Source organism: Stegodyphus dumicola, chromosome 5 (genome assembly GCF_044657685.1).
Source record: "Stegodyphus dumicola isolate Sdum_Otavi_A_Nest chromosome 5, ASM4465768v1".
Lineage (NCBI taxonomy): Eukaryota > Metazoa > Arthropoda > Arachnida > Araneae > Eresidae > Stegodyphus > Stegodyphus dumicola.
In genome coordinates this window covers 91753617-91778157 of record NC_140772.1, presented here as the reverse complement: position 1 = coordinate 91778157, position 24541 = coordinate 91753617, and the positions used below count along the sequence as shown (strand labels likewise).

General features: G+C 32.5%; 1 protein-coding gene across 8 annotated transcripts in view; it reads left to right on the top strand.

Moving 5' to 3' along the window:
- The window catches only part of LOC118196463 (cell adhesion molecule Dscam1-like), a 1288074-nt gene that overhangs the window by 667033 nt on the left and 596500 nt on the right, over positions 1 to 24541 (top strand). For all 8 annotated transcript variants that reach the window (XM_085816870.1, XM_085816863.1, XM_085816868.1 and 5 more), the window contains one exon: positions 9119 to 9268. In XM_085816870.1, coding sequence (XP_085672996.1) covers positions 9119 to 9268 — 150 coding nt within the window. The remainder of the gene's footprint in view (positions 1 to 9118; positions 9269 to 24541) is intronic.

The following is a 24541-nucleotide window of genomic DNA, read 5'->3' as shown; positions in this document are numbered from 1 at the left end:
GAATTCCCCTCTCGGAAAACTGAAGAACCTGAAAACGGTTTCGCTGTAGGACTGGGTCAGAATGCTTTAGATATTCTTAGGTTGCCTTATTTCTAGTTTGAAATCATTATAAGCTCTGGACATAATTAAGTAAAAGGTAAAAGTTATCTCAATTTTGAACCCCAAATTAATTAGTGACCATATCGTCGTGTTCTGGAATATAAAATCCTTAGCACTTGTAATATAAAACTCGTAACTGAACATTTGCAACACTTAAATAATGGCATACACAAACCGGAAATATTCACTCTTCTGTAACCAAATCCATTTCCGTCCATCAGATTAGTTAAATACAAAACGTGATTCATCACTGCAACTAACAGGCATCTAGTATTTTACAACCAAGAATAACAACCGTGAAACCAATCCAAACGTCTTCCACATTCGCCATAGTGACGTCGTCTTGCGTGCAGCAGATTTAGTGTAACAGCACAGACTGTGCGAATCCTTATAAATTAAGTTACTGACTTAATCATGACAAACGTTTCCTAAATCAACAACGAAGTAAATATCGTGACTAAATGGGATTTTTTTAATGTACCTTAATATTCCATTTTTTGTATGTACATACATTATGTATTTTTTGGAAGCAGGAGTCATGAAATATGAGTAGCAAATTCGCCAGGAATCGAACCACGGACGTCTGAAATACGCGTCCAGCGTGCAGACCACCACACCACGAAAGCATGCCTAGAAGGCGGGAGAAACACCTTATATACTCACCCTTTTAAAGGGCGACTGGTTTTGGGGGGGACCCAATCTCCAAATCCTGCATGGGAAGAATCATCATCCACCACCCTTTTAGTTCGGGCACCAGTGTTGAGATATTAGGTATTTTTGGAAGCAAAAGTCATGACAAATCAGCAACGCTTTCGCCGGGAATCGTACCACGGACCTCTGGAATACGCGTCCAGCGTGAGACCCTCACACCACGAAGGCATGCAAAGAAGGCGGGAGAAATGGCTTATATATATTCGCATTACCCATTTTCTATCTCTTTACAGACCATTTACTGGTGATATTTCATATTCAGATGATATGCCTATATTTCCTATCCAGAAGATAAACTTTGAATTAAAATCGATTGCAATCGATTTTAATTCACAGTTTATTTTCAAAATCCCACCAGAAACATTACTCAAATGACATTCTATTCTAGACCGTACTGGAATACTGAAATGTATGCATGACATACAGTGTAATTACGGATAACTTGGTCACTTTAATATTCGTGTTTTCGTTCTCAATTACAGCCCACATCGTTCACATGTATTTGAGAAACGTTTTAGTATTATCCGAATGCTTGGTATAATGTAATGTATCTCAATAAAATACATCGAAGTTCAAATTTGAAACACAGTAATTCCTAAAAAATAGTAATGTATTGATAAATGATGTTTTGTAAATTTCAACTTAAACGCATTAATACAGCCATCTCTCTGCTTTATTAATTATTTTGCTTTTTTTAAATTTGCGAGTTTAATAAAAAACTAAGAATTGTTATCATCGGATCCATTTTCAAACTTTAAACATCAAATGTTTTCCAGTTTGAGCTATTAGAAACTTCATACTGGAAAGCATATATCAAGATATTTTTAAAATGTTTGCTGGACTAAATATCTCTTAAGAAGAGAATGCTGCAGAAACGTGGCTTCAAAAAAAAAAAAAAAAAAAAAAAAAAAAAATGAATGAAATTAATTAACATTTCGATTAGGATAATTTTATTTTTGTGATACTTTTAAATAAAAATAGCCTATATTTCAGTTTGGTTAATTGCATTTTAGGAAAGGACTAAACCATGAGACATTTCTTATCCTATTAAAAGTTTCGACAAGAACGCTGTCTAATGCAAAATCGAAAGGGAAATAAAATCAGTTAGAAACTATGAGACTTAACCTCTTTCACATGAAGTAAATTTGTCGATCTAAGTAAAACTGGAATTGCATGCAAAAATTATAAACATTTTCACATCTATAAATCATAATCTAAATTTAATGCATTAACTTAGTGATTTTCGGCCACAAAAAGACACTTTTTAAAAGTGCGCTTTATAAAATTCAACATGCATAACATGCCGCCTAACCGGTAGAGTGGTTAGCGTCACTGACTGCCGTGCCGAAGGACCCGGGTAAAAATCCGGAAGAAGACATGGATGCTTGTAAATGTAAGCATGGAGGCACTATAAATATGCGATGAGCCGTAAGTTCTCTAGAGAGGTTTAGGGTTGGAGAAGAGGGGTGGGAGACATCCGGAACCGTCTCCCGCCCGGGATGCTCTCCATCAAAACTGGGGGCGGAACTGAGGTCAATCGCTCTCTCACCTGTAAGGTGCTCAAGGATGTTCCCAAGCACAGGCGTAAACTTCTTGCCACGAGGAATATCGTGGGCTTGGGCTGACTATAGGTCAGACAACTGAGCATTAGCAACAACAACATGCATAATAGTCTTCAGCATTATTTGTATACAAGCCAATGAAAATTTTAATTAGAAGGAGTAATTATGTGAATCATATACGGATCCTTTTTCTTTCTTTAACTGCTACAGAGAACATTTTTTTTTTTTTTTTTCATTTTTTCTTACGTAGCTTAAAACTTTTTTTAAAATTGAAAGACAAAATTCGTACCAAAAATGCATTGCGAAAATTTTTAGCTTGCTTTCGATGGCAGATTCATCAAATGGAATTTTATTTAATATCAGTTGAATGGTTCAGTACTTTTTTTAGATCGAAAAATCGGCATTTTACATTAATTCAGTTGTATATATGATACTAAATCTTTTTCAATTGACATTTGTAACAAGTATCATAATTGTATACTGAGGCCAGGTTAAGCGTTTGACTAGCGAGATGTTTACAACAGGTGTATACAAACGAGATATGCAATGTAATAAATTAATTTGAAATTAATTAAAATATAATTGAATTGTTTATATTATTACCAGTATTTATAAGTAATTTATAATCTGAAAAAGATACTGGTAACATAAAATCTTTATCCGAATAAATGTATCAGTTATCTAAAGTAGTGGGAGGCTACTCTATTTCGAATAAACTGGAAACTTGAATAAAATGAAATTCCTTCAATCGATTCAAATAAAAATTGTGAATATGAATATTATGTCATTTTACATGCCTCTATTTTATCTTGAAGCATTTTTTATGACTTAAAATTTTAATGTTGTGTTAACGTGCTGTAAATGAAGCATTTTCATCTTAAGTATGTTATTTCAAGAAAATATGCTATGAGTTAATTCCAATAAATTTTATTTACGGTTTTTAAATGCATTATTATGTTTTCCTAGGAAAAAACACTACTGTAAAAATTTATATAGAGCATTAATTTATAACATTCACCTCAAGTGTCTCTCTGTGCACTTGATTTTTCATTACAAATATAAAAGCCCTCATATAGTTGTGCATATCATCACCTAAAAAAACATGTGAAAGAACAATCTCTGTTTTATATTAAAATAAGAACAAACGAGGTGTTATTCGCTCTGATATGTCTATTTACTCGCATAAATCATAAGACAGATTGCGCATTCTTTTTCTTACATCTTCAGCTTATTATTGAAGCGGGCTTTACAAAATTGACAATTATTTCTTTGTGAAGATCCTTGTTTATTAATTCAAAACAATGTGCCTTTTCCTATGGCATATGTATTTATTTCCTTTAAGAAAGCGACATTTATTAATATTATTAAACGAACTCTGTTCACGTCTCAATAGAGACGGTTATATAGAACTTTATCTTTCCTGTGAGAGTAACAAACTTTTTTAAAAATGCAATTTTGCTCCGATTTTAATTAAATTTTAAAATGGAACGACTTATAAGAATGATGTTAGGGAGACATGCCTTATTACAGATAATGCAAATACATGTATAATTTTTATCTCTGTTGTAGCAGAAAACTTTTAGCTGCAGTACAGTTTATTAAATTAAAAAATAGATAAAGGGAAATAAAGGGAATAGGGTTTTCGTTACGCTATTGTAGATAAGACCGACTTCGGTTCGACTGGACCCTGACAAAAGAAATTTATCCCACAGCTTCCCGCAACAAGCTATATGGATATATATACACCGTATTTTCTTTTCGTTCAGTTCTATCCTAATTTCTTGAGCTCCGAGAATATTACAGAAAATTTGAAATTAAGGAATATAAGATTTCAATGAGACAATTCTTAATATAATATTATACATTACGCGCAGTATAATTTATTTTATAAAAATATAGGATTAATTAATATACGTAATACATTATCGTTAACATAATAAGTCAATTATAAATTTTATGCACTTGGCATTATTATATTTCCTGTGTTTTCGAAATCTTTCCTTTGATAACGAAAACATTGTTTTCTTATGAAATAATCTTTAGAATTTATGTTTGAGTATTGAAAGATGCACAGAAATAAATCAAGAACTCGAGACATGTAATATTCCGTTTTTCTTTTTCCGTTCTTGAATGTACAGTTTCAAATTGCTTTTCCAATATTTACTTTATATTCTACATCAATCATCATCGTGCATTTCTTGAAAGGACAATACAAAGACAATACTTAATGCACATTCCATGATGAATTTATCCTCATTTAAAATTTATTTGTTTAAATGTTAATTGTTTAAATGTTCCATTCTGCTTTTAAAACTGGATGAATAAATAAGCATTTTATCTTTGTTCCTTACATTAAACAAATTTTTGTGATCTCACTGTAATTTTAAATCTATGCTACTGGCTGTTCGCAGTTTACTTATTATAAATTCAGTTGATTAGGCTAAGATTTTACAAATAATGAGCAAGCACTTTTGGGGTATTCCAATTAAAATATTATTGAATTATTTAAAAGAATTCAATTTAATTGTTAACATTCTTAAATGTATATACAAGATTCTTATACGTACAAATCTTGAAATAAGAAAGACTATTAAACAATCAAATTTTGTAAAAGAATGTTAAACCAATTGTTATGAAAATATATCGTAAAAAATAGGATATTTTCGGGAAGAAATGCAAATGATATATATCCATATATAAGTATCACTTCAATTACTGGGGTAGAAAACATATGTAAAAGATACTAATATGGAACATACAGCTTCATTTTGATTATAAGTATAATTATGCATTTTATCACATTTTAGCATATGCAAAAATAGGATATGCTGATATACACATGATGTTTAGTACAAGAATATGTTACTAGAGGGCTTTTTCCATTCTTAAAAGCTGTTAACTGTAGCAAAATATCAAGTTCTAATTTGATTCCAGAAAACATATTTTTCATTGGATATTCCTACGAGCTCGTGTAATAGTTTCTTTTCTACATTTTTGTTTTAAAATTGCTAGATGATTAAACATAACCCAATCGAATTTCTTTCTCTTTTGGTGCATTTCTTAAGCTCAAACCATGAATCTTAGAACGGTCACTAAAAAGGTATTTCTTTGTCTTCTTTTGAAACCCCCTGTAGTCTATTGAATTGTACGTATGGATTTCTATTGTATATATAGAAACACCTTAACGAAATGATCAAATAAAACTAAAAATAATATATAAAGCAAAATGAACTGCGTTATTTCTAGCCTAACGAGCGTGAAAAGTTGAAATATCCCTAAGCATTTCAGAAATAAAACTGATATAATATTGTGGATTTATACGAATACATCTTTTGAACAAAACCTACCTGGAGCATTCTTTATGGCACAGCATAATTATACACCAGTTGCAAAAATGGTATTGTCAAATAATATTTAGAGGAGCAGTTTCGATGCTAGTGTTACATAATGAAACGAGCTCACAAACAACGTTTCATATTTACATGTAGCTATTCATATTTACATGTAGCTCATACACGTACATTCAAGTACGTGTAGATATTAAAATCTCTTCAAATGCAAATCTAAATTACAAGGAAAACCATTGTGGTTAACATGGTGGTTATCTACCATTTCAGGGGCAATTTGTTACGAAATCGGCTAACGCGCGGGTGCTTGGATTATTGTCTGCTCCCTTGCAGAAACAACGTAACTCCACCTTTTATTATAATACTTCCTCTGCTAAAGTTCACGATAAACAAAACCCAGTGTGGGAAAAAAATCCTTGGCAAATATCCCTTTGGCAAACGATATACCGTAGGGATATGAAAGTACTGTGGCGTAAATTTAGAATTTTGCTGCTAAGTACGCAAAACTGTATCAGAAGTTCTCTGGATTTCGTTTCAAATGTATTTGTCTATTTGATTTTTGTACTTTACCCATCATTTTGAACTTTGCAAACCATTGAAGATATTGTTTGGACCACAAATAATAATATTTGTTGTGTCAATGATATTTTGGACTACAAATAATAATATTTGTTGTGTCAATCAAAAACAAAGTGCCAAGATCGCCAATGTAATCAAAAACAAAGTGCCAAGATCTGTGAGTAAAAAAACGTGATTATTCTATGTAAGCAGAAAATCTGGAAAGTCTGCTGATGTTTTTTAAGGAAACATTATTCCATTTGTCTTTAATATTGCATTTTGCTTCGAATAAATAAAATTTGGATTCCGATATTACCTTTCCCACAACACTGTGTGTAAGAAATATTTTTCTAATAAATTATACTATAAAAGGGGGTAGCGAATAAGAAAAGCAGTGATATATATAGAAACAATATATAATTTATTTAACTCTATTTTATCTAAAGCACTGAATTTTTAATTTAAGAAGTCCATTTATATGTACTAAAACTTATAATTTTCAAATCACTTAAATACAAAATTGTAGCAATGTGACATGAAGAGAAAAATTTGGAAAATTTACGGAATTGTTTTAGAGAATTAAAAATATATTTACTATATTCTCTCCAAAGGAAAAAAAATAAACAAACTTACAGTTACCTGTAACAAAATATATTAAATATTGTTAAATGACTCAAGTGTATGCCAGAATAAATTGATGCTAAGAAACGAAAATACGATACCTTTAGAAAAATTGCATCAGAATTAGGTATGAGATTTAAAAAATATTACATGAGCTTATATTTCAATTAATATCATTACCTTTCTAACTCAACATCGCTGACTATTAACAGCTATCTAGTAAAGTGGTGAAACAAGGAAAATACCAAGCTGATTTATAATACATTCATTTTTAATAAGAAACTTATTTCCCAAATTATATTTCTTTATTAAAAATGCAATCGTTCAAAACACAAGGTAAGTAATTAACTAACGAAATTATTCATAAAAAAAATTGATGTGGGCACCACATGATTTCCTTGTACGGCGGTCTATTAAATTATACATATCTTTTGCTTCAATTCATTTACACAAATTTCCTCCAATTACTCTTGCCCAATGACTGTATTAGGCGATCCCTCAAGAAAAGTCGAAAATGACATCAAAAGTTGCAAGATTTGAAATTAAATATGCCGATTTTGTCGTATGATTTCTTATAATTTGAACTCCTTATAATTTGAATTTCTCATAACGAGTATAAATCTTTCCTAAACATAAGTACAGGAACAGGGAGTCGGCTTTCGCTAGTTATTCTCAAAGAATTTATTTTAATCTAACATTGACAAAACAGTCATATTTTGTCATTTCAAACATAAGCAATAGTTCCTTATAAACTTATAATATAAAGATATACTTATAGTATATCTTATAGTATCTTATAGTATATCTTATAATATATCTTATAGTATAAAGAAAGCAATTGTTCCTTATAAACGTATCAAATAAATTTTAGCAGATTTATAAAGTGATGTTTAGATTTCTAATCTCTGTCATTAGTGGAGTCATTCGTCATTTTTAGAAGACAAAAATCAATCTTCTAGTAAATTAGAGATTTTTAAAAACTACCTGTGAAGTATCTTTTGTAAAACAAGAAAAAATTTACGGACATCACGTTTCAACATGTGCCTTACTAACCAGGAATTGCTATTGTGTCTCGAGGTAGCAGGTCTTTCTAGCAAGAAGATCCTTGTTTGAAAAACAGAGAATCATAGCTAAATTTCTAGATAGGTAGCAGGTCTTTCTAGCAAGAAAATCCTTGTTTGAAAAACAGAGAATCATAGCTAAATTTCTAGATTTTTCACTCTCACGAAAATCTATGGTAAAAAGAATAGAAACATATGGAAATAAATAATTACTGTTATTCAGCTTTATATGATCACAAATGTAAAAATAAATTTCCAATATAAAAATGTCGTTTCTGCGCCTCAATGCACTTTACCCAAACCACAAGCGAATGTCAGATTGAAAATAGTTTTATCACCGAGCCACAAATATTTTGAAATTCATACTCTCCAATTTGTTATACGTGTGCGATTAAATGAATAATATCAACTAAATTGAAAAATAGCATAATAATTGCTACTTCATAAACACAAAACAATATGAATGTTTACATAATTTTGTGCTTTACAGCCATTTCGATTTAGCTTATTTCACAATATCCTTAATTCACAATTTAATTCAATTAAATAAAAAATTGCTTTATCTACGTTTCTACCTTTCCTCCTAAAGCCCAGAGTTCAGTGAAAAACTTTTAAAATACTGTTTCTAGAAGGGAAGAAAAAGGCAGTTTTAGAAAAATCAGACAAATTATGAATTTCTATTAAGTAAATCCTGGTTAAGAGACATTTAAGACACAACATTCGATCAAAAGCTTAGGAAACAGTGAAAACGAGAAACAAAACTACAAAAACAAAGGAATTAAGAAACGAAATATAAATTCAAAAATAAAATGTCTACTTTTATATCATCATTCACATTACGCCACACTAAATTTTTCTGAAATTTCCAAAATCGCCAGTGACGTTATGCATATTTCCTCCGCCCAAATATGTTTGTAACGTAATTCTCTGGGAAGCTTACTCTGCAAGCTGTAATACAGTAGACTCCAGTGATATATACTTTTGTTTTTGAATTTGTGAATTGCTTCATCTTCTATTTTCAACCACACATTTTTCATTTCTAAAGTGAGTGCCTGTCATTTTCTATCACATGTTGTCAGTATTTGCAACTAATGCAATATTTCATATCTCTCACTCTCTCTCTCTTTTTTTTTTTTTTTTTTTTTTTTTTTTTTTGTAGCGAGATCCTACACTGTTCTGAGATATGGAGAACTGCTGATCCACGAGACACAGGAAAAAGATTCCACTTGGAGCTACCGCTGTCAGACTCGACACAGATTAACTGGCGAAATGGTTACAAGTGATACTTTCGGAAAAATCACCGTCACAGGTACGCAAAATTTCATTCACTGTGACATCTGTTAACAATGTTTATCTCGTGAAGCTGCTAACTTACTGATAAGACGAAAGTCACTTATAACTTCTTCTACAATAGATTTTTCAAAATAACTCTTATAGGTATTGATTAGTTTCAGCTGTGTTTAGTGTTAGTAATTTAAGTCTTTATTTGCTCGATAACAGTTGGATAGTGTGCTACGTTTGTTTTGTCGACAACTAGAAAAAAATCAGATATGATCAACAGAATGAAATCTAAAAACAATATTTGCAAGTGTTTTCATTTAACTTGCAAAAATTAAAAGGAAACTGGGGTTTCTAGCACAATATTACACTAAATTTTTAAATTGATATATAAATTATATTTGCAGAGACAGAAAACCATTTTCACATTCAAGACGTGTTAAAATTAACTTAAACCAAATATATAATAATTTATAAAAATGCGTGCGATGGTTAATTCATTCCGAATATTTGAAAATCACTTGCATTCAATTGCTTAAATCTTAGGATTTTTAAATTTTAAAACATTGGTAACTCACTACAATAAACCGTTTGGCAATTTGAAGAAAGCTGTTAATTTTAATGAATCTGCAGTAAGGAAATTCTATCAAAATGCTTCGTTGTCATGAATTCTAAACTTATATAGCTGGTAAAAAAATTTCACGATTTACAGAAATTTACAGAAGACACAGAAAATTTCACTATTTACATTCCAGATAATCTACAGAAAAAATTTCTGGTTCCTGGTCAATTGCTTTTAGTAACATTAAATCTGCAAGAAAATGTTTTCATTCATTTTAAAAAATGCCATGCTATGTTAATAAGATCCCACTTGTGTTAAAAATGTTTTGTTATGTAGAGAAATTACCGGATAGCGTTATAAAAATTAGGTGAATGATTTTATGATTTATGGAAATTTAAATTTTATTTTGATTCTGAATTATTTAATTTAAGGCTCTAATTTTGGGGAAAAACAGATGCTTCTGGAAATATTATTTAGTTTAAAAGAGTATTATTTATTTTCCTCTATTTGTAAATCTTGTACAAACTTTTATTCATTGTGAAAGAAGCAGGGAAAGGGAGGCAATTTTCGCCAAGTCATGAATTCGCACGCTTTAGAATGTTCGAGAAAGAATTTTCATTGTTAGTTGACCTTAAGAGAGGAAAGTACGTGACGGAAAGGTCAAAGGTTGCTACTTGTCTTTCAATGTAAGTCATTCAAGTTTTTGGCGATTGAGGGTCCGGTTGTTGGCTAAGTGAAGAAGGGCGCGCATGCGCGATCACCCTTTTTTTCCGCATTCTGGAGTTGAAAACGAAGATTTTGCCATAATTAAGGGGGCGATAAGTGAAGCCATAGTGGGAGCCCGTTTGGTGAAGGAGAAGAAGGAAATTTGAGTTGGACACACTTACTTTTGGCTGACTCTCGGACTGACTCGCTGATTTTTGGGCTTGCTGGACAAAATGTAAGTGACTCCGAGAGGTGTTTACCGGCGGGGAGCGGCAAATATGCTCCCCGGCCGCGTTTTGGTTAAGAGGCGAGACTCTCTTACACACTTACTCTGGACTCGCTTAGGCACTCACTGCTTGGATTCGCTGACTTTCGGGCTTGACGGACTTGTTGACGGAGACTGAGAAAAAACTTGTGGGTGTTGCGAAGGAGAAAGGAAAAGATTTAGTCGGCATCGAGCAGTGCTTCCGGCGGGGAGCGGCAATTATGCTCCCCGACCGCGGGTTTTCTCAAAAATGCGAAGAAAAAAAAAACTGTTGAGCGAATAACAAAAAAATTAACAGAGACTTGGGTCTCTATCTGTATCGGCAAAAGTCAGGACGATGTCCTCTGAACTCCGACTTGAAAACAGAAGGAATTATGTCACCTTAGACAACTGGAAGCCTGCGTTAGCCGTTCTCTAAAATGCCTAGCTTAATTGTCTACGTTTTCCTTGGTGGAGCTGAGAGTCTAGGCAGACAGCCGTGCGGTGTAAGCTGTTCTCTTGCTTCCAGTGGGAATAATTTTCTTCTATGGAAACCAGTAGCAGGCGTAAGATTTGACGGTATAGCTGATGTAATTTATTGTCGTGCCTTTCGAGTTTGTGGCTTGTCTGGTGATTTAAAAGAAAGGAAAGGGAACAATTTATGGCCTGAGAGTTAAATTTTAGATTCGACGTTGTTTTTTTTTACTGCTAAGGACGTTTTTGAAAAAACTTGCCTAAAGTTCCAACACACCAAAAAAAATAATACTTATCTTGAGTGGACATCTTGAAGTGGAGGAGAGCTCATATCTTAGCTCTATCCTTACGTCACTTGGCAAATCCGCAAGCCATAAACTCGAACGGCACGACAATAAATTACATCAGCTATACCGTCAAATCTTACGCCTGCTACTGGTTTCCATAGAAGAAAATTATTCCCACTGGAAGCAAGAGAACAGCTTACACCGCACGGCTGTCTGCCTAGACTCTCAGCTCCACCAAGGAAAACGTAGACAATTAAGATAGGCATTTTAGAGAACGGCTAACGCAGGCTTCCAGTTGTCTAAGGTGACATAATTCCTTCTGTTTTCAAGTCGGAGTTCAGAGGACATCGTCCTGACTTTTGCCGATACAGATAGAGACCCAAGTCTCTGTTAATTTTTTTGTTATTCGCTCAACAGTTTTTTTTTCTTCGCATTTTTGAGAAAACCCGCGGCCGGGGAGCATAATTGCCGCTCCCCGCCGGAAGCACTGCTCGATGCCGACTAAATCTTTTCCTTTCTCCTTCGCAACACCCACAAGTTTTTTCTCAGTCTCCGTCAACAAGTCCGTCAAGCCCGAAAGTCAGCGAATCCAAGCAGTGAGTGCCTAAGCGAGTCCAGAGTAAGTGTGTAAGAGAGTCTCGCCTCTTAACCAAAACGCGGCCGGGGAGCATATTTGCCGCTCCCCGCCGGAAAACACCTCTCGGAGTCACTTACATTTTGTCCAGCAAGCCCAAAAATCAGCGAGTCAGTCCGAGAGTCAGCCAAAAGTAAGTGTGTCCAACTCAAATTTCCTTCTTCTCCTTCACCAAACGGGCTCCCACTATGGCTTCACTTATCGCCCCCTTAATTATGGCAAAATCTTCGTTTTCAACTCCAGAATGCGGAAAAAAAAGGGTGATCGCGCATGCGCGCCCTTCTTCACTTAGCCAACAACCGGACCCTCAATCGCCAAAAACCTGAATGACTTACATTGAAAGACAAGTAGCAACCTTTGACCTTTCCGTCACGTACTTTCCTCTCTTAAGGTCAACTAACAATGAAAATTCTTTCTCGAACATTCTAAAGCGCGCGAAATCATGACTTGGCGAAAATTGCCTCCCTTTCCCTGCTTCTTTCACAATGAATAAAAGTTTGTACAAGATTTACAAATAGAGGAAAATAAATAATACTCTTTTAAACTAAATAATATTTCCAGAAGCATCTGTTTTTGCCCAAAATTAAAGCCTTAAATTAAATAATTCAGAATCAAAATAAAATTTAAATTTCCATAAATCATAAAATCATTCACCTAATTTTTATAACGCTATCCGGTAATTTCTCTACATAACATTCCTTTCCCCTAAGGAATTAAATTTTGGTTTACCAAAATTTAGCAGACAGACACTTCTTGAAATACCATGACTCATACTGTGCAATAAGGCTAAAGGATAACATAATGTAACAATATTTCACACGACTCCTTGGTAACAGTGACGTTACTGACACATTAAATTTTAAGTCCAAAATGTGCAAGTAAAACAACAAGATTAATCAAAGCAATTACTAATTAAAATACTCAAAGAAAATCATCAAAAATAATTAATCAAAAAAATCAATTAAATCACTTAATTAATTACATAGAAATATTCAGAACACATACAAAAATAAAAATAAAAATAAGGCGCTAATCACCAACAAAATATGTCTAAGATCAATCAATAATGACAAAAAGAATTTCTCTTTTTTTTTTTTCAGTTCATTACATCACACTAGTGTTGCAGTCTCTGTGTGGCCACATTTCTGAACGTTTATTTATCTATTCATTCCTTTTCAGTCCATTAATGTAAACAATTTCACCTGAGGTCGAACACATTCTACTATTGCGACAATTTCTGCTGAGCACAATCATGGAGTACATTAAATGAGTACGGAGTTGTCAATGCAAGCGAGGGAAAACCCTGTAGTTAGAAATCATTGTGTTAACAACTCCCCCCTGCAGCCTTCAACGCGAGAAAATGAAAGCAACCAACCCCGGAATGTGAACTCAGCACCACAATACTCCTTAGTAGAGGAACTTGACCTTAAAAGAAACCAGATTTCACCCTCCTACGTCTCACCTTCGACCAAGGAAGAACAATCACTCTTTCAAAGTTGAAGAAGACTTTATCTTTCAATTTTTGCCTTACAATAGATAAGCCACTGAATGTGTTCGGATACTCACACCCGAAGAAGGAAATAATCTAATCCAATTGTTCACACCAAAAAAATGAAATAAGTAAAAATAAGATAATTAACGCGCCGCAGATACATAAAATAAATTCCTGAGAAAAATAACACACTAATAATTCAAACAATTCCAAATAAAATATGTCACATGAACGTATTCAAAAAAAGGAGTAAAGACCCCCTTAAGTACTACGAAATTGAATAACTTCCAGGAATGAATCCCAAACAATCACGTCTAAGAACAAAAGCGGCCTGATCAGGGCCAAGCATTAGAAAAGAAAAGAACGTTACAACACAAGGAACCTCGGAACCAGCCGAAAATACCCCACACAAAAAAATCAGAAAGAAAGAAAACGTGATTGTCCAAAAATTCAATCCAACCAAAATCAATTCCGAGAATTAACATAACGAATACGCTGTACAAATACCAATTAGAATTTTATCCAAAACACACAAAAATAATAGTAATAATACAACCTAATGTATATACAAAATGACGTTTGGCCAATAATTACAAACAGATACTACCAAGATACACATATAGACATAAAATGAAAATACAATTAAACTGTAAAAATTTCGTACATAATTCAAATGAGCAATGAGATCAGCGATACTTAAAAAAAATTTAAACTGCAATACCTAAACAAATACACAAATAGTCATTATGTTAAACCATACCAAGACAAAAATATTTCACTGTAATTCAAATCAAACCAAAAATATCAACCAGCAAGAGTGAAGTGTCGCTAAAAATTCAAACCTCACGGTAAACACTAGTGAGTAACAACACCATATTTAAGTCCCCTTAATAAGAGAACACCAAAAAAAAATTCAGTAATTCTTAAAATCCATTAGGTCCACAAAAAAAAATTTCAACTAGTCAAAGAAATCAATCAAAGCTGGACTGAAGCACGTTACTAGAACACTAAATAAAATATCACAAATCAACAAAGTGTTCAAAACAAACCCCCCAATTTAGGCAAAAACTGAGATCTATTCTGCATCAGACTCTTCCAAAACGTTGTATAGTAACCTAAGTAGCAGCCTTCAGCAACACCTCCACCCAAACAATAGAAACAAAGTAACTCTTTACCGCGTCCATGTAAGCTGAGAAAAGCGCTGTATTATGAATGACAGACTCAAACTTTACGTATCAAGCAAACCCCCAGACACGTTGAAAGAGAACATAAGATCTCTTATCTCGGAAAGAAAAATGCGCTGACTGAAACGTTACAATTCTGAACCAACACAATGAAAAGATACAACAATCGTTTTCTCAGATAACAAGTTCCTGTTTCTCCCGGTGTAAGAGGTCAAGTGCCACCATGAAGTGCAAGTATTTACAAGAAAACGAGCTTTCAGGACATTACAACTTCACGCAAGACCTAACTGCAAGCAACAAATGCAAAGTTCTCAAAAGTGCTAAACTAAAAAAAATACTCATAACTCGTAACTCAAAATCCCTAAAAATCACACAAATGAAATCCATAACTCAAATTCTACTATTTTCCTATGACCACAGAAATCTCAATTCTTCCACAGAAACCAAACATCAGAACTTACATTTTACGGACCTTGGCAGAAACCACCAAAACAAAACAAAAACCTGATACAACTATCTTGATACTACCAATTCAAATACAAAACTTAAGCCAAAACAAGAATTAACCCCAAATTCAGCAACAAGTCCAACCAAGAAAGAAAATTCAATAACTCAGATCAAATCTATTACGATTCACTAGCAAATTCAAGACAAACTACTTGTAATCAACAGAAAATTCCCACACATGAGTACAGAGCATAAGTAACTAATCTTCTCAAACTTATTTCAAACATTTTCACAAAACAAATTCCCGTTGTCACAAAATTCTCATTAAAATTCACTTTCTACAATTCACAAGACTAACTCTATTTCTACTGTTTAAACAATTCTCACATGACAACTCTTCACAAACTTAAACTCAGAAGATAACTAATCTCAATTACTCTGACTCATTAAACTAATTAGAACTTCACTCAAGCTGAAGAATTCAATCCAAAAAAAAAAAAAAAATTAAATATGCAAACATCACTATTGCTGAACTCAGGCAAAAATTCAAATCTAACCCGTGTTAATTTTAAAACAGAATTTTGCAATTGAAAAACAATCTTCAATTTTTCTAACTCATTCATTTGTATCATTATGCCTTAAGAACTTATAAAATTCATTGCTCAGTACTAAATTAAATTTTCTAACACATTACACAATATACTGGAATCATAACAAAACATTGTAAATCAAAAAGCAATAATATACTACGCTAGAGAATCATGAAAACATTACATACATTTCACAAAATATTATTCAATTAAGTCAAAAAATCAAAATTTCTCTAACGTTACCCCTCACAATTACACATTTCACAAGATTCTAGGTTAAACAAGTAGCAAAAACACACAAAAAAAATTCTAGCTACGCATAGCTATGGCTTGTCTCATTCAGTAAAATAATTAGAGTCTTTAATCTCTTTCTCTAAAAAGTGCTCAAAAAATGAGTCCAGTTTTTAAAGACAAGCACTCGAAACTTTATACAAGGATACACAAATAGCATAGGATTATCGTGAAATAATTCATTTTCCATCTTGTATCAGAAATCAGTACGTCGAAAATCAAAAATACACATCTAGAAAACACTCAAGGATTTTCAACAGTAAGAATGTACAGTACCTATTCTGCTACATTAAAAATATATATTTTTCCTAATTTTAAAGTTCAATTCTGTTTGCCTAACGTTAAAGTCCAAAATTCCTGAAATTCACACACATTTTCAAACTTTATCACTCTCGTATTAACAAATAAGCAAACACAAATCAAAAACACTAATTAATCCTAGCACATAAAATTTAACTCCCTCCTTAAAAGGTAAATTACACAAAATAGGTAAATTCAAAATCCAAATTCAATTCTCGATCCGATCCCCCACTAAGCAGAGGTCACGGCACCAATGTTATGAAGAATGTTTCGGCGTGAGAGGATCGAATAAACACAAAAAAAAAATATATATATATATAACTTATCTGGTTGGTGACATCTTGAAGTGGAGGAGAGCTCATATCTTAGCTCTATCCTTACGTCACTTGGCAAATCCGCAAGCCAGAAACTCGAACGGCACGACAATAAATTACATCAGCTATACCGTCAAATCTTACGCCTGCTACTGGTTTCCATAGAAGAAAATGGTTGATCTTTACATTACGGTAACTGGTAGTTTGGCGACATTTTGGAGGCGATAAAGGTTACTACCTGGGACTTTGGTAATAATGTGAGCAGTACTGAGTTCCGATTACGCATTATTTTGTGTGGGGGAAATGCGAGATCATGGGATATGTCATGTGATATTAATGGACGAATTACGGTTCTTTAATCGGAAAAGGGGGGAAATCGGGAAAAAATCTGGAAATTTTGTATTTGGCTTTATTCTGTGTTGTGTGAAATAGTGTTTGTGAATTTTTGGATCCCATGGCCGTAAGTAAAGTGAATTCGAAATGGGTATTTAGTGGTATTGAAAAGGATAGTAAGAAATGTTTTTTAAGGTTGTGTGAGAGAGAAATAAACATGTTTTATTATGTTATTTATTTTACCTGGTATCTTGCTTTGAAAGATAAGTATGATTTTAAAGATTCTGAAAGAGAATGAAGAAAAGTGTATCCGCCACGTAATGAAGATTCTGAAGGAGATTAGGTAAGTTAGTATTTTTAATTATTTTTATGCATTGTTGGAAATGTAAGGTGGAAAGGAATTTGGTATTATTGGGAAAATTGTTATTAGCAATGATTTAGTTTAAAGTAATTAGGATTGTAAGGTAATTTTTATTAATTGAATGTATGTGCTCATGTATATTTTAAGTGGTGTTTTTGAATTTAATTATATTTTAATGAAATGATAGTTATTTTGTGAATTTTATACTTGTAGGAATTTGGTGTATGTTTAAGTTGAAATAAATGTGCATGGAAATAATTTAAATATTTGATAATAAATATTTGTAATGCTTCATGTATGAATTCGTTGGTGACGTGTATAATGTAATAGATGATTTAGAGGTAAAAGTTTTTGGATATTTTATTTATTTTATATGTGGAAATGTTCATATTTGTAAAGGGTAAATACTTTTTCGCGATCATGTAATTTCATATATGTTCTTTTTACCGGGTTTAAAGATTGAGAAAATTGTCATGTATTTTCGTGAAATTTTTTTAATTTATGAGAAAAAAGCAGTGTACATGGATATAGTGAAGAGTGTGCGCAATGCCATTTTTGTGCAATTCTGGGATGTTTTTTTAAGTAAAAATAAGTCGACGTGTACATGGTTCAGTGATATTTTAATGAAATGATAGTTATTTTGTGAATTTTATGCTTGTAGGAATTTGGTTTACGTTTAAGTTGAAATAAACGTGCATGGAAATAATTTAAATATTTGATACTAAATATTTGTAATGCTTCATGTATAAATTCGTTGGTGACGTGTATAATGTAATAGATGATTTAGAGGTAAAAGTTTTTGGATATTTTATTTATTTTATATGTGGAAATGTTCATATTTGTAAAGGGTAAATACTTTTTCGCGATCAGGTAATTTCATATATGTTCTTTTTACCGGGTTTAAAGATTGAGAAAATTGTCATGTATTTTCGTGAAATTTGTCGAATTTATGAGAAAAAAGCAGTGTACATGGATATAGTGAAGAGTGTGCGCAATGCCATTTTTGTGCAATTCTGGGATTTTTTTTAAGTAAAAATAAGTCGGCGTGTACATGGTTTATGTGTATGTGTTATTTTGAAAAACGCGTAAGGTGTATGGTATTGTGCACTTTTTCTGAATTTTGCAGTGAATATTTGTCATGATTAAGCAGTTTTGTTTGATAAAATTTCTAGCATAAGTGTAATTCGGCTAGTAGATTGTTGGAAGAAGTGTTCAGTAGATAAGAAGAAAAGAAACATGTCTTTACTTCGTGAAGACAAAATGGCGGCGGGGAAAAAAAATAGAGGGTTGCTGTAGGGGAGTTGGTCGCCAAATTTTCGCCAAAAAATCGCCAAGTTACCGTAATGTAAAGATCAACCAAGAAAATTATTCCCACTGGAAGCAAGAGAACAGCTTACACCGCACGGCTGTCTGCCTAGACTCTCAGCTCCACCAAGGAAAACGTAGACAATTAAGATAGGCATTTTAGAGAACGGCTAACGCAGGCTTCCAGTTGTCTAAGGTGACATAATTCCTTCTGTTTTCAAGTCGGAGTTCAGAGGACATCGTCCTGACTTTTGCCGATACAGATAGAGACCCAAGTCTCTGTTAATTTTTTTGTTATTCGCTCAACAGTTTTTTTTTCTTCGCATTTTTGAGAAAACCCGCGGCCGGGGAGCATAATTGCCGCTCCCCGCCGGAAGCACTGCTCGATGCCGACTAAATCTTTTCCTTTCTCCTTCGCAACACCCACAAGTTTTTTCTCAGTCTCCGTCAACAAGTCCGTCAAGCCCGAAAGTCAGCGAATCCAAGCAGTGAGTGCCTAAGCGAGTCCAGAGTAAGTGTGTAAGAGAGTCTCGCCTCTTAACCAAAACGCGGCCGGGGAGCATATTTGCCGCTCCCCGCCGGAAAACACCTCTCGGAGTCACTTACATTTTGTCCAGCAAGCCCAAAAATCAGCGAGTCAGTCCGAGAGTCAGCCAAAAGTAAGTGTGTCCAACTCAAATTTCCTTCTTCTCCTTCACCAAACGGGCTCCCACTATGGCTTCACTTATCGCCCCCTTAATTATGGCAAAATCTTCGTTTTCAACTCCAGAATGCGGAAAAAAAAGGGTGATCGCGCATGCGCGCCCTTCTTCACTTAGCCAACAACCGGACCCTCAATCGCCAAAAACCTGAATGACTTACATTGAAAGACAAGTAGCAACCTTTGACCTTTCCGTCACGTACTTTCCTCTCTTAAGGTCAACTAACAATGAAAATTCTTTCTCGAACATTCTAAAGCGCGCGAAATCATGACTTGGCGAAAATTGCCTCCCTTTCCCTGCTTCTTTCACAATGAATAAAAGTTTGTACAAGATTTACAAATAGAGGAAAATAAATAATACTCTTTTAAACTAAATAATATTTCCAGAAGCATCTGTTTTTGCCCAAAATTAAAGCCTTAAATTAAATAATTCAGAATCAAAATAAAATTTAAATTTCCATAAATCATAAAATCATTCACCTAATTTTTATAACGCTATCCGGTAATTTCTCTACATAACAGTTTCGCTAAGTTTCAAAATACAGTTTAGATTTCGAAGTAAAAGCCACATTTATTTGTGATTTTGATGAAATATTAATAAAAATAACTACAAATATAGTGAACTAGCTTAGCTTGTAAGAATTATTATTGATTGAATATTTTTATTTTCTTTTTCTTTAATCTTGCATTCAATGTACAACAAAATAATAATAATAATATTCTTTAATATAATAACAGAACAGATATTATAGTAAGAATTTTGTAAGAAAAACATTTCGATTCATTTTGTAAAAGAAGTTTAGCAAAAAAAAAAAAAAAAAAAAAAAAAAAACATGCAATCTGTTTTCACTTACTACATTATTTTTTCATTAAGCACCGGAATTACCAAATTCTAATCATATCACAAACTTATATTTCATAAAATGAGGAAACAAGATCACTTAATTTAGAAAAATAATCCTTAAATCACAATTTGCCATTTCCTGATTCAGTACTCTAAACTGCAATAAACATATAAATTTTAGGTAATTTCCAGACTCAGTGATAATTTGCACCTTTTATATTGGAAATAAAGCTATCATGTTTGACAAAAAGTTTCTGCGAGATTATTGGCAACATTATTTGTGATGATGAAAGAAATATTACTCACAGACGAGTTTCATGACAAATTATGTGCTTCTGCCAAAGAAAATACCAAGGGAAGAACTCGATAGTTATTCCATGGGAAATATAAAGCACTGACCTTAAGGGAATACTCGAGATAATTGAAGCCAGAAACATGTTCCGATTGAAGCCAGTATTTCTGAAGGTGAATGTAACTTCTAACTATTGCCTTTGTTCTAAAGTGTCTATAGTCAGTTATTACTGGGAACGAAAATAGTTTAAGATAGGAATGGTTAAACTTTTTCTATTTATTTCCATGCGGAATGAAAAGTACAAATATTGTACGAAGATAAAGATATTCTGATAAGTTAAAGCCTGGTTAGCATGATCAGATAATATTTGCAATACATGTATAGCAAATAAATGATTTTTAAACATATGTAAACAGAATTCTGATTTAAATAAATTTAGCAGTTAAAATTAATTTACAAGGAGGAATGATACAAGAGGAGGAGACGAGCAGAAAAAAAAAAGAAAAAAAAAAAACTTGTTATTTATTTCATGTAAACCCTTCTTTCTGTCAAACATGCGTATTAAGTATAAGATCTTGGTTGACTATAAAATTAATCATTTTATATCTATATTTGAAAATTGCCATAACATATGAATTTTAAAGCAGTAATACGTTTTGAAACAATATTCTAAATAATCTAAGCAATTATATTTAATATAAGAAATTGTATTTTGAAATAGGTCAGTTAATGAAGTTTGGAACACAAGGAAAGCATTTTCAGAGGCTATCGACTTTCCATAGTCCAAAGAAAAGATTTCTGGAACTTAATAGGATAATTTGTTGCTGTTTAAATGTGGCCCAATCCTTGTATCTTGTGAAATTTATAAGGAATCAGTCATTGATGACTCAATGATTTGACGTATATTAGATAAATCTATATCAGATTCTGTTCATTACAGAGGCGTTATATGAATATAATTTAAATATTGATTTAAATAAATATTTTTTCAATGTGACCGTATAAGTAATTTCTTTAAAATGTATAGCTTCAATATTTAGTTTGTTCAAATGCAAAACATGATACACGTCATTTATCACTCCTCTGGTGAGAATATTCATTTTCAGAGGGGATATTCAGTTAATCATTCTCAGTTGTAGCTTTGTTGGATGTTACGTGAGAGAAGGAAATTGAGAGATCACGCAATGAGGAACAACGATGCACTAGTGTGGAGTGCAGCATAGATTCGCTTCCAGGTGTGAATGAACTACCTGAGAATAATAGCGTTTCGACAGCGAAATACAAGCGAAACCATATAGTCATACAATTACTTTTAAAATGGAAATCATAATTTAGAAAAGAGGGCTAGGGGAATCTAATATTATAATATAGTCTTCAATATAAGACCCCTTCTAAACTTTTTGTTATGAATTCGGAGACAACTTTGGCGCTACGATCGATCGGTTAAAATATTTCGTGCTTGAAACACCATTTTCTGTGCAACATACTTATCACATATATTTTTCATCTGCTTAGGAGCAAACGGTTATTCTTATTTGTTTAAAATCACAAACTTATAATATCCGTAATGCGAGTTCTGTATTTGAATACGCCTGACATTCCATATCCTCGTAACGAACATTTTTAATATCGTCATCACTTTTTCATCTAATCACATCCGACACAAATATGATTTTTACCTCAATTACATTTCGTCAATAAAATATAGAAGCGTTGTATTATAAGTATGGCAGTATTTATAAGTAGAGTCAAACTTCTTTTAAAATCGTTTGATACTTGATACGGAATTTCAGTTGGTACAATTATCTTTATGAGATTCGTATTTTAAAAGAGTAATTATCTCTTAACTTTATTCTTGCTGCATATTACATAATTATTGTTTTAAATTTATTTTAAGTAAATCATTAATCATTTCTATAAACCGAAAAATGTATTTTCGATTACAATAAATTTCAAATTTATTGAAAGATATTGTTAATTTTGAGCATGTCAGCGGTTATTATAATCACTTTGAGCATATAAAACTGATTTAAAATTATTGATTGAGTTTCCTGATGTATTTCTCAAATTTACATAGATATAGCATAGTTGAAGTTTGAAAAAGACCTAAGTTGGAAGAAATATAAATTATGATTTACTAAATTAAAACTTTAATTATACTGCAAAATTTACTGAGCTAAGCTTTGTGTAGAAGAATAGAAATGATTAATTCAACGAGCATCATATATTTATCGACAAAATTTCCCTAATCTGAATATTTAAGCTGTAAATTGTTTAGCCGAGCTGAATTTCAGCATATTTCTATAATTCATATATAGTACGAATCATAGAAATGTCTTTGTTAAATACCGACTGGTCATTCATTATTATACGAGTGTTTATGCTAATCACATAATTCTAAAATTTGAATTATTTAAAAACTGAACTAATTTCAAAAGATTAATACATTAGAATATGGCTGTTATTCAAATGCAATGATTCCTCGTTTACGTCTCGTAAATGTATAAATGACTGTAAAATATTCATCGAAATATTCATCAATCGCATGCATATATTTTAATCAGAATGCATAAAGCAATTAGAACTTCATGATGTAGCTCAGAAAATAACTAAATGCGGTTTATTTCGTTGTAATGTATTAATATTATGCATATTGATGAATGGCACATATAGATATTGTCAAGGATCTCGTTACTAATTAAAATAAACCACCGCTGAAGAACGGCTCTCACTCAATTCCTGGTGGTTCTATGATTAATGAGCTGTCTCAGTTCTTGGGAGTGAACGATATTCTGGGGAATCTTAAGATTTCCTTCTTACACTCTCTCTTCTTGGAATATAAGCACTCTATCTGCACATGCATCAAATTGATAAAGAGGTCGATGCAGTATAAATTTTAATTTGCGTCTCACGTTAAGTAATTAATTCGATGCATATGACAGAGACATTTTTATTCCAATAGAACCATTATTTCTGAATAAATCAATATCGATCTTGATTGATATTCAGAGCTTCCTCTCGTGGACAGGCTAATGTTGTGAGACATTAGGAAGAGTTTGGTTATTTCTTTACTGATGAATCAAAATGGAATACAAATGAATAGTTATAAATGTCTCTTTTCAATTTGTAATAACAATCATTTTATTATAGTGGTAAAAACGTATATGCCCTTTAGAGAGATGCAGAATGTTGTTAAAATAAATCTGTAAATGCAAATGTTGGCAAGGAAAAGCAGGAAAACACATTTGATCTCTTAGTAGGAGAGTGGTTTATGCTCAGTTTGTAAGATTTCAGAAAAAGACGCTTATTTAATGCTGAATAGTTTCTTAAGAACATATGTAGAACAAAATTAATATATGATCATAAAAATGTTACAATACATTTTCCAAGCTTCAAGAAAAATCGGGCGTAGATCTTCAAAAATGTGGCTTCTGGAATCAGCTAAAAAATCGCGACGTTGCGTAAACACCACCAGATGTCGCTGTCAGCATTATCTTCGCATATATCTTGCGTTCTAGATGAGCTGTCATTGGAATTTAAATATTTTTGGACTCAGAATCGAAACATTTAAAATCCTACATAAGAAAAAATATTATATACAAAAATTGGGACCGAGGAAATTTAGATACAAACAACATAATCCTAAAAGCAACAAATAAAACAATACGTAGTGTTACAAAAGTACACAAAAACATTAATGTAGTCAAATAAGTTGAAATATATGGGCCGCACAAATGAGATAGCAGCTAATGACTCTGACTACCGTACCGAAACGCCCGGTTTCGAATCCGGAGAAGGCATGGATGTTTATAAATGTATAGTGTCTTTGCATCATGGGGCCACTCTAAACTTATGGTGAGCCGATGATAAGGTCAGACAAGTCAGATTAGTCACAACGATAACAACAACCTGAATTATCTGCAGAAATTTACAGTAGTACTAATT